This window comes from Mobula hypostoma, chromosome 3 (genome assembly GCF_963921235.1).
Source record: "Mobula hypostoma chromosome 3, sMobHyp1.1, whole genome shotgun sequence".
Taxonomy (NCBI): domain Eukaryota; kingdom Metazoa; phylum Chordata; class Chondrichthyes; order Myliobatiformes; family Myliobatidae; genus Mobula; species Mobula hypostoma.
The window spans coordinates 155875083-155887277 of NC_086099.1; the positions used below are offsets into that span (position 1 = coordinate 155875083).

The 12195-nt window shown below is 42.4% G+C and overlaps 1 protein-coding gene across 1 annotated transcript in view; it reads left to right on the top strand.

The window, feature by feature from the left end:
- LOC134343751 (aromatic-L-amino-acid decarboxylase-like) overlaps window positions 1-12195 on the top strand; it is a 56390-nt gene that overhangs the window by 25642 nt on the left and 18553 nt on the right. The window contains exon 5 of the mRNA XM_063042493.1: window positions 409-588. Coding sequence (XP_062898563.1) covers window positions 409-588 — 180 coding nt within the window. The remainder of the gene's footprint in view (window positions 1-408; window positions 589-12195) is intronic.

The following is a 12195-nucleotide window of genomic DNA, read 5'->3' on the forward strand; positions in this document are numbered from 1 at the left end:
TTAAAGTGGAGGCTGATAGTTTCTTGATTTGTCAGGGCATCAAAAGTTATGGGAGAAGGCAGGAGGGTGGGATTGAAAGGGACAATAAATCAGCCATGTCGGAGCAAACTCGATTGGCTGAATGGCCTAATTCAGCTCCTATATCTTATAGTCTTATGTTCTTTTGCTAATTTCAGTCATTAGTGACCAACATGAAACCATTTATTATTACTTAAAAAATGCTAGAAGAATGGCCACAAGGGACTAAAATGTCACACTGTCAGTCAATTATTGGTGAAGACATTAATGAAAGTAATGTATATGTAAGTTTGATTCTTAATAGTGATTTAATTTGGCTATCACTTTTGGGGAAGAGATGGTGGAGTTGCGAATTATGATAATTATTAAATTACCTTTATTTCTTGGAAGGCTCACTCTTTTGAACGAGCAGGGTTGATTGGTGGAATCAAACTGAAAAAATTATCTACTAATCAGAAGTTCAGTCTTCATGGAGGGACACTGAAACAAGCTCTGGATGAAGATAAACCTTTGGATCTCATCCCTTTCTGGAAGCGGATGAGAAAGAGTGAAGATTTCCAATCTTTCCTGGTCAGCAATTACCTTTACAAATCTTCAAAATTTATTTCCTAACATAGTAGTCATAGTCATACTTTATTGATCCTGGGGGAAATTGGTTTTCGTTACAGTTGCACCATAAATAATGGTAATAAATCCATAAATAGTTAAATAGTAACAAGTAAATTATGAAATAAGTCCAGGACCAGCCTATCGGCTCAGGGTGTCTGACCCGCCAAGGGAGGAGTTGTAAAGTTTGATGGCCACAGGCAGGAATGACTTCCTATGACGCTCTGGTGTTGCATCTCGGTGGAATGAGTCTCTGGCTGAATGTACTCCTGTGCCCACCCAGTACATTATGTAGTGGATGGGAGACATTGTCCAAGATGGCATGCAACTTAGACAGCATTCTCTTTTCAGACACCACTGTGAGAGAGTCCAGTTCCATCCCCACAACATCACTGGCTCTTTGTGCCTTCCTTTCTGATCAAATCATTGATAGTTTGAAGTATCTTGTGGACTACAGAAAGCAGCATTCTGGTATTTTGTGCAATAATATTATGAGGTAATTTGTGTAGAATGCAGTTTCTTAAGGATCATGGAATGGTACGTTGACTGAAGAGCAGATTCTTGATTTTTCTGATATGTAGTTTCACCTTTAATATTGATACCCTTTTTCATAACTTGTTTAAAGCACTAGTCCTGATGCAAGTTGACCCAAATGTCAACAATTTCCTCCACCTGAACAACAGGAATTCTGCAGATGCTGGAAACTCAAGCAACACACATCAAAGTTGCTGGTGAACGCAGCAGGCCAGGCAGCATCTCTAGGAAGAAGTACAGTGGACATTTCAGGCCGAGACCCTTCATCAGGACTAACTGAAGGAAGAGTTAGTAAGAGATTTGAGAGGGGGAGGGGGAGATCCAAAATGATAGGAGAAGACCGGAGGGGGAGGGATGGAGCCAAGAGCTGGACAGGTGATTGGCAAAGGGAATATGAGAGGATCATGGGACAGGAGGCCCGGGGAGAAAGACAAGGGGGGAGGGAAACCTAGAGAATGGGCAAGGGGTGTAGTCAGAGGGACAGAGGGCGAAAAAGGAGAGTGAGAGAAAGAATGTGTATATAAATAAATAACAGATGGGATACGAGGGGGAGGTGGGACATTAGCGGAAGTTTGAGAAGTCAATGTTCATGCCATCAGGTTGGAGGGTACCCAGACGGAATATAAGGTGTTGTTCCTCCAACCTGCGTGTGGCTTCATCTTTACAGTAGAGGAGGCCCTGCCCTCAAGTTTACTTGGTCCATTTCTGACACCTCCCTCCCCTTTCTAGATCTTTCTGTCTCTATCCTCTGGAGACAGCTTATCCACTGATTTCTACTATAAGCCTGTCACAGCTATCTGGACTATTCCTCTTCTCACCCTGTCTCTTGCAAAAATGCCATCCCCTTCTTGCAATTCCTCCGTCTCCGCCGCATCTGCTCTCTGAATGAGGCTTTTCATTCCAGGACGAGGGAGATGTCCTCCTTTTTTTTAAAGAAAGGGGCTTCCCTTCCTCCATCATCAACTCTGCTCTCAAACGCATCTCCCCCATTTCACACACATCTGCTCTCACTCCATCCTCCCGCCACCCCACTAGGAATAGGGTTCCCCTGGTCCTCACCTACCACTCCACCAGCCTCTGGGTCCAACATATTATTCTCTATAACTTCCGCCACCTCCAACAACAGGATCCCACCACTAAGCACATCTTTCCCTCCACCCATCTTTCTGCTTTCCACAGGGATTGCTCCCTACGCGACTCCCTTGTCCATTTGTCCCCCCCCCATCCCTCCCCACTGATCTCCCCCCGGCACTTATCCTTGTAAACGGAACAAGTGCTATACATGCCCTTACACTTCCTCCCTTACCACCATTCAGGGCCCCAGACAGTCCTTCCAGGTGAGGCGACACTTCACCTGTGAGTCGGCTGGGGTGATATACTGCGTCCGGTGCTCCCGATGTGGCCTTCTATACATTGGCGAGACCCAACGCAGACTGGGAGACCGCTTTGCTGAACATCTACGCTCTGTCCGCCAGAGAAAGCAGGATCTCCCAGTGGCCCCACATTTTAATTCCACATCCTATTCCCATTCTGACATGTCTATCCATGGCCTCCTCTACTGTAAAGATGAAGCTACACTCAGGTTGGAGGAACAACACCTTATATTCCGTCTGGGTAGCCTCCAACCTGATGGCATGAATATTGACTTCTCTAACTTCTGCTAATGCCTCACCTCCCCCTCGTACCCTATCCGTTATTTATTTTTACACACATTCTTTCTCTCACTCTCCTTTTTGTCCCTCTGACTACACTCCTTGCCCATCCTCTTGGTTCCCCCCCACCCCCTTCTCTTTCTCTCCGGGCCTCCTGTCCCATGATCCTCTCATATCCCCTTTGCCAATCACCTGTCCAGCTCTTGGCTCCATCCCTCCCCGTCCTGTCTTCTCCTATTATTTTGGATCCCCCCTCCCCCTCCCACTTTCAAATCTCTTACTAACTCTTCCTTCAGTTAGTCCTGACGAAGGTTCTCAGCCCAAAACGTCAACTGTACCTCTTCCTAGAGATGCTGCCTGGCCTGCTGCGTTCACCAGTTTCTTCCACCTCCTGTCCCACAGATGCTGCCCAACCCATCGAGTTACTCCAGTAAGTTGTTTAAGTAACACATATAAAATACTTGAGAAACTCAGTAGGTCAGTGAGCATCTATGGAGGGGAATTAACAGTCAAACGTTTTGGGCCGAGACCCTTCATTAGAACTGAAAAGTATGGGGGCAGAAGCCACAATAAGGTCAGGGGAAGAGAAGGAGTACAAGGTGGCAAGGGATAGGTGAAAGAGGTAAAGTACAGAAGAAGAGGGAATCTGATAGAGGATAGTGCACCATGGAGAAGGGGAAGGAGGAGGGTGATGGGCAGGTGAGGAGAAGAGAAATGATAAAAGGATAACCAGAATGGGAAATAGAAAAGGACAAAAGAAAGGATGGGTGCAAGAAGTTGGAGAAATTGATGTTCATGCCATCAAGTTGGAGTCCATTTAAGTGGAAGATAATGTGCTGCTGTTGGAATCTGAATTTGGCCTCATCATGGTAGTAGAGAAGCCATGGACAGACATGGCAGAACGGGAATGGGATGTTGAATTGAGGTGGGTGGTCACCAGAAGATCTTGCCTTTTGCAGTGGACAAAGTGAAAGAGCTTGTCAAAGTGGTGCTTCAATCTGCGTCGGGTCTCACTGATGTAGAGGAGGCTGCACCAGGAGCACCAGATAGAGATAGATGACCCTGACAGACTCATAAGTGAAGTATCACCTCACTTAGAAAGACTTTTTGAGGTCCTGAATGGTGGTGAGTAAGGAGGTGTCGGGGCAAGTGTAACACTTTTCATGCTTGAAGAGATAAAAGCTGGGAGGGACAACAGTGGGGTGGGATGAGTGGACAAGGAAGTCACATAGAGACCGATCCATATGGAAAAGAGACAGAATGGTAGGATCTCATTGGAGATGGCAGATGTTACAGAGAATGATGTGCTGAATATGGAGTGGTAGGTAAAGAAAAGTGGAACACGATCCCTGTGACGGTGGGGGCAGCATCGATGGTGGTGGAAGGAAAATCTGTTCTTTGGGGGAAAAAAAAGGGACATCTGAGATGTTTTGAAATTGAACGCCTTATTCTGAGAACACATGCAGTGGGGACAGAGGGACAGAGGAACCGAGAGAAAACGAGTAGCATTTTTAAAAGTGACAGGGTGGGAAGAGGGGTGGAGCTATATCAATGGGATATTCTGTCTCCTAACTTGAAGACAGAGAGATTGAGAAAGGGGAAAGAGTTCCTTGAGGTGGCCCATGTAAATTCAAGAGCAGGATGGAATTTGAAGAAAAAGTCAATGAATTTTACAAGCTCGGCATGGGTGAGGGATGTTTGTTGTTCAAACCAGTTACTTGCTTTCCAAGTGTTCAGTTGTTGCATTTTTATAACAGATAGGCTGACTGACCTGTAATTTCTCATTATTTTTGATAAGAGCATTATTTATTGTATTAAGAGATCTTCTAACCACCTTTCAGGAAAGGTTTATTTTCTATACTCCCAATAAACAATAATCAAAAATATTCAGATGTTCAGTTCAAAAATATTCAGATGTTCAGTTCTGAAATAAAAACATAGAATTATGGAAGCACTCAGCAGTTTGGAGAGCATCTGTAGAAAGATAATCGATTTATGACAAAGGATTTGAAATACTAATTCTGTTTTTCTGTCCATAGATGCTGCTTGATCTGCTATATTCTCTGTTGGATGGATGTTTGTAAATCTTGTTATTTACTATTCTTAGCTCTTCCACTCATTTCCAAAACTTTACTCTTTCTCCACCTTCACTGTGAATCAAGCCTAATAATGTAACTGACCTTATATCACCTTCCAATTTGAATCATATAGAATCCACATCTGTATTCATTGTAGATCAATTGCATTTCTCCACTGTCGTTATATTGTTCCCGATAAATACCATTACTCAGCCTGCATTTTCTGCCTCTATCTTTTCTAAATATCTCATCCTCTTTAGTTAGGATTCTTGAATTGTCTATTATCCCACTTCTGTCACTCATGTTAGTATCTAGTTTTCCCCAACACATGAATGCCTCCAGCCCCCATTTTTTTTCACTCTGTGCATTGTTATACAAATAGTTTAATCGTATTTATCTCACTTTTTCAGAAACAACCTTACTAAACACTTCATCTATACCTCTATTTGCTCCCATGCTGTTAACTTCCTCCTTTATTTTATGTTATTTTGTTTTATTTTTCAGTTTTTATACATTTAGAATGTGAACTCCAGATGAGGTCAACCTATTGCCTTGTCCAGTCTTAGTAAGACCTGCTTAATACTGTACCTCAATCCTCGAGCACACCGTTTGTCTTTCTAATTGCATACTGCTCCCATAAGTTTAGTTTCAGTGCCTCAGGAATTAACTTGCTAAGGGGTTGAACAAGCTTGGATTCTCTGGAGCATTAGTGATTGATGAGATTAATTTCTCACCATTTAGAAGGCATTCTGACTTTATAGTCTTCCTACATTGTGTAACCTCAGTTTGCCACCTTATACCTTACTGTGTTTATGTCCACTTGCAAACTTTTGTATCCTCTTTATAGCTCATTTTCCCATATAGCTCTGTATCATCAGCAATCATGAATGCATTATATTCTGTATTTTCATCCAAGTTATTGATAGAAAATGTGAGTATCTCAGGGATCAGGCTGATCTTCGTAAGACCATAAGAGAAAGGAGCAAAATTAGGCCATTCAGTCCATCGAGTCCACTCCACTATTTCATCATGGCTGATCCCAGATGCCATTCAACCCCATACACCTGCCCTCTCACCATATCCCCTGATTCCCTGACCAATCAGGAATCTATCAACTTCGGCTTTAAATATATCCACAGACTTGGCCTCCACCACAGTTTGTGGCAGAGCATTCCATAGATTCACACTTTGGCTAAAAAAAATTCCTCTTTACTTCTGATCTAAAAGGTTGCCTGTCAATTTTGATGCCATGCCCTGTACCTCTGGATACTACTATTAGAGGAAACATCTTCTCCACATCCACCCGATCTAGTCCTTTCAACATTCAGTAGGTTTCAATGAGATCCCCACGCATTCTTCTAAATTCCAGTGAGCACAGGCCCAAAGCTGCCAAACACTCTTCATATGTTAACTCCTTCATTCCCAGACTCATCCTCATGAACCTCCTCTGGACTGTCTCCAGTGACAATATGTCCTTACTGAGATAAGGGGCCCAAAACTGTTGATAACACCCCAGGTGCAGCCTGACTAGTGCCTTATAAAGCTTCAGCATTATCTCCTTGTTTTTATATTCTGTTCCCCTTGAAATAAATGCCAACATTGCGTTTGCCACCTTTACCTCACGCTCAACCTGTGAAGTAACATTCTGGGAGTATTGCACAAGGACTCCCAAGTCCCTTGGCACCCCTGATTTTTTTTTTTGAAGTTCAAAAATTTGTTTTATTTAGCAAGGAGCCAAACCAGTGACTAGAGATCAATACGCTTCACATAGGTACATGTTCTTCAACTATGATTTCCTCTGTTTATGCCTCTTCTTCCTCCCTTTGAAAGGTTCATACCTCTTCGGCTAACGAATTGTCGTCCTCGAGCTGCAATTCTCCCCATCTGTGGATAAAGTCGTACTCTTCTCAAAGGTTTAGGTCGTGTGATGGCAGCTTCAGCTGAACTAGAAGGAGGATCCTGGCTAGTGGATGAAATATTGGCTTCGTCTGAAGGCTGGGCAGATTCTTCCTCCTGAGGTCTTTCAATTTCTAACATAACATCTGAACTAAGCCCTTCTTGGTCTGCTCCTTCTGTCACAATGGGGGTGCTGGGAATGGACCCAAATGCAAGACACAGACACTAAAGTACGAGGAACAGGACTTGATTAGAGTAGAGACATGACACGATTCAGGCAAGCAGCAGGGACAAGAATGCAGAGTTGGGCTAGGGAAAGCGGTTTAGGACCAGGAACCATGGACTAGGCTTGGACTCCGAGCCGGAGACTGGACAAGGACCCAGAACCTGGGTCTTGCCTCGGGCTCAGACCCCGGAACCAGGCAAGGACATGACATGGCTTGAGGCTGGGGACTTGGGTCTTGAGCTTAGCTTGGGATCCTTGAGGCTTGGGGTCTTGGGTCATCATCACCACCTCCAGATTCAACTGTGCTGGACAGATTGCTCGTGGATGTTGCAACCATAAGAACAGACTGGGAAGCATGCTCAGTTATATCTGTTTGTGGTCCCTCACTGAGAACAGTCACTGGTGCATGAACTTGCAGTGGTGTGCTCGGTACACTGTGGCCTCCAGATTCATCTTCGTGAACAGCAGCAAGATAAATTGGAGTTTCATACATCTCTAAACCTCCTCGTGAGGCCAATTGCCCAAGATCAGACTGACTTGAACTCGTTTGATTCATATCTTCAGGTGGTCCAAACCTAAATTGAGGGACTCCTGCAACCTGGAGAGAATGAATGGCTTCTGCAAACCCATCTGATCGGTGGGGCACAACAAGTGTCGGTGTACTGGGCACCATTGTGTCATCTTCATCAACAAAATGTCGGGGGGACGTCACATGATGACGTGGGATTGAGACATGTAAATCTAGCTCTCCTGTAAAAAAAAATCAGCAAAGTACCGTTTAAACAAAGCAAAGTTAATAAATAGTTTACAAGAACTACTTATAAACTAGTCAAGACTATTTTACGATATGCCTCGTAAACAGCAACAGAGGAAAACTGCCGTTTTGAAGTCACCGCAAGATGGGAAGGAAAAAGGGCCTATTACAGCGATGGAACCTTGGACTCAGGTTGGATCTCCTTCGGAGGAGACACATTTTATCTCTGGCGTTGAAGAACAGGGGGCAATGGCGGCGGCAGCGGTCCCTGGGAAGACGAAGCGGGAATTGCGCATGCGTAAAGAAGTAGGCATGCGCACATGGGTACAAGTCGAACTACAAGAACTGACTGCCAGCGAAAGTGACCTCGAGTCAGAATTGGATTCTCTGGAAAATACAGATGAAGAACAGGAGGAAGAAGAACAAGAAGAGATTAAAAGTAAAGGATATCGTGGAGACATAAGAGACTTCAGTGCAAATAATGCTTGAATTAAAAGGAATAAAAATAGAGGTTAAAAACATGAAGATTAGGTATGATAAAGCTATGAAAAGACAGGAGAGAACGGATAAGAAACTTCAAAAGTTGGAAAGAACAGTGGAGGATATTAATGATAGAGTGGGAAAACAGAAAATGACATTCTTGCCTGGAAAACGGAAAGAGATCGGTTGTTGGAAAAAGTGGATGTGTTGGAAAATTTTAGTAGGTGAAATAATATTAAGTTTGTTGGTCTTAAAGAAGGTACAGAGGGAGATAATCCAATAGAATTTTTTCAAAGAATGATCCCGGAAAATTTGCAAATGGAAGAGGGAGATCGGCCAATTGAAATTAAATGGGCACATAGAGCTTTAAGAGCAAATCCACAACATGACCAAAATCCGCGATCAATTTTAATAAATTGTTTAAGATTTCAAGACAAAGAAAGGATTCTACAGGTGGCTGCCCAAGCTGCCAAGAATAGAAAAGGGCCATTGATGATAGAAGGGAACAAAATTTTTTTCTACCCTGACATAAGTTATGAACTTTTGAAGAGAAGGAAGAAATTCAACCCAGTGGAAAAAAGTCCTATGGGATCATGGTTATCAATTTATACTGCGCTATCCTGCAACCTTGAAGATTTCTCTGTTGGATTCTATTAGAAAAACTATGTCAACCTGGGCACTCCATTTATTCCAACCTTTAACCTATACTCTATCCATGGTAAATATCACACCAAAGCTGTGGGCCCATATTTTGTCTAATAATCTACTAGGTGGCACCTTATTAAACATCTTTTGAAAATCCACGTACAATCCATTTACTGTTTGTTGAACCATAGTATGATATTCATTTAACCAGAATGAACAAAATAGGTACTTTCTCTGATTACTAATCTGCATTTTTTTAATGCATGTATCCACAACTTTGTGCAACGTTTGGCACTACTTCATCTTGTGCATTTGATAACATTATGGAGCTGAGTCACCTCTGTAAGACTTTTTTGTATATACTTAATAAATATTTAATTTTACTGCTTAAAGCTTAAAATTGTGATCTGGCCTTTTAGTTATTATAGAATTTCAGCCATGTAACAGTACAGTATTCTGAGCAAAGTATCCAAACATTTTGATGGCACATTTTTGGTATCTTACAGGAGGTCTCATTGACCTTTGCTATGAACTTGGTAACCAATACAGAAACACATTTTACCTTATGGCAATTTGCAGCTCGCTTAAAAAGATGGGATTTCTTTTCTTGAGACTCTTTCAGTACCAAAAATGAAACGTGCATGTCCTTACATTTACACTGATCACATTTTCTCATTCTCCCTAATATAGATTTAAAAAGAGATGTACGTATAAGGTTGTTCCATACTCCCAGTACTACTACCAACTTGTATAAATATCTGATCATTTAGAGGTGCTATTATGGATACTTTGTCTTAGAGATTCAAGACATTATCCAGGTACTTTATGTAACTCCTCCAACTCTCAGATCTACTCTAACCTTGAAACCCCTCACTTTGTTACAGCTACTTTATGGAAGAAGTTTCCCAACTCTTCAATATACCATAAGTGGTTGGATACCATCAATAGGTGAACAAAAAGGTCAGGTTGTTGTGTAACTTTTACAAGTCACTGTTATTGAACAATTCGAGACGTCAGAAGTTTAACGAAGTCCAGGGTTCAAAGTAAATTTATTATTAAAGGTCATATTTGTCACCATATACAACCCTGAGATTAATTTTTTTTCAATCCTACTCAATAAATCCAAAATAGAAAAATAATTATAACACAATGAATGAAAAACCACACCAACTTGGGCATTCAACCAGTGGGCAAAAGACAATAACTGTGCAAACATAAAAAGAAAGAAATAATAAACAAATAAGTGATAAATATTGAGAACATGCGTTGACGAGTCCTTGAAATTGAGCCCATTGGTTGTGGGAACATTTCAATGATGGGGCAAATGAAGTTGAGTGAAGTTACCCCTTTTAGTTCAAGAGTCTGAGAGTTGAGGGGGTAATAACTATTCCTGAACCTGGTGGGGTGGTCCTAAGGCTCCTGTAGCATCTTTATGATGGTAGTAGCATTATTACTGATATGATCATTATCTGGCAGGCCAGGTTGATTCTTCCCCCCCCCCCACCACCATGTAAGAAAAGAGGACACATGATTAGTCACTTCTGACATCACCTTCCCTACATGATCATCAGAATCCTGCTTTTCATCTGCTTCTAGTATATTATGCATAAAATACAGCTTTGCTCAATTAGCACTTTGGCCACTATTGTGAAGGTATCAACCAGGTCTTTCTTACACTTGTCTTGCACCATGTTTATTTTGCATAAGGTGCAAATCTTATGGTACAGCCATTCTACAGTATTAGGTGTTTATCAGAGTACAAGGTACGCAGGGCAAGCAAGGTGGAGAAATATCAAAGGAATGCACAAAATGCTGGGTGAAATCAGCAGGAATGGAACTGTTACAAAATTCTCAATTTATGGTGCGAAACCAATCAGAATGGTTCCAGTTATGAAACCTGTAATCAGTGAAACAAGTGTACTGCCTGAGCCAATGACAGCAAATCATTGTCTTCAAGAAGTTGGACAGAGCACATGGCCCTGTATTTATTAAAGATACTGAGGTGCAAATGGTTGAGTTCAAAGTAAATTTATTATCAAAGTATGTATATGTTACCATATATGACCTTGAGATACATTTTCTTGCAGGTGTTAGTGGGGGGGGGAAGAATTTTACAACAAAATATACAAAGACTGATAAATATCTATGTGCAAAAGAAGACAACATCTGCAAACAAAAGTAAAAGAGAGAACTTGAGTTGTAAAATGTACTTGAAAGTGAGTCTGTAAATCGTAGGATCAGTTCAGTGTAGTGACAGCAAACCGAAAGTTCTAGATTTACTGAAAGGATCAAACTGCTGATTTGGGAAAGGCAAAAGGTGGAGGTGCATTTTTCATGATAAACTCTCAGTTATGCTTCGATGTGGCAGTTTTGTTGACCTCGTGTTCTCCCAACCTTGCCACCTAATGGTCGAATGCCGCCCATTTATCTAGGCCAGTAGTCCCCATCCTCCGGGCCGTGGACTGATACATTGCTGCAAAGAATGCAGTGGTGGCCGGAACGCACCCAGCACATCTTTAAGAAAAAAGCTGAAATAAACAAGCTAATTAATTAGGTACTGCTCGGCACGTAAATGTCAGCCCAGATCAGAGACGATTGCAGATTGTGGCCCCTCTGATCTGGGCTGACATTTACTTGCTGGGCGGCACCTAATTAATTAGCTTGTTTATTTCGACTTTTTTCTTAAAGATGTGCTGGGTGCGTCCCGGCTACTGCTGCACCCCTGCATGCTTCACGGCAATGTATTGGTCCGCGGCCCACAGGTTGGGGACCACTGACCTAGGCAGTTCGCCTCCATAACCCTGACTGCAGTTTACATACCACCAGTGGCCGACTATAATTAAGTGCTTGAGATACTGCATGATGTCATCTCCAAACAAGGAACAGTCCATCCCAATGCATTTCAAATGATAGAAGCTTCAGTCAGGCTCGTTTGGGGGTAAAAAACCTGTCCAATTACCATCAGTGTATAGCCTGTAGCCCCAGAGGTTCCAGCACACCAGACCACTGTAACGCTAAGGTAAGCAATAGCTACCATTCCATGCAGACTACATTTCGGTAAAGCCGATCACTTGACTGTCTTTCTCCTATCTGCATAAAGATAGAGGCTGAAGAGCAAAGCTCCAGAGATTAGGACAACAACAATGTAGTCAGGGGAGGCAGAAGAGTGGCTACGAGATTGCTTCAGGTCAATGGACTGGGCCATGTTCTAAGACTCATCTGTGGATCACCATGGTTGTAGTGGACTTCATTAAAACAGTTGTAGATGAGTGTGTCCCCAGAATATCATTCAGAGTCTTCCCCAGT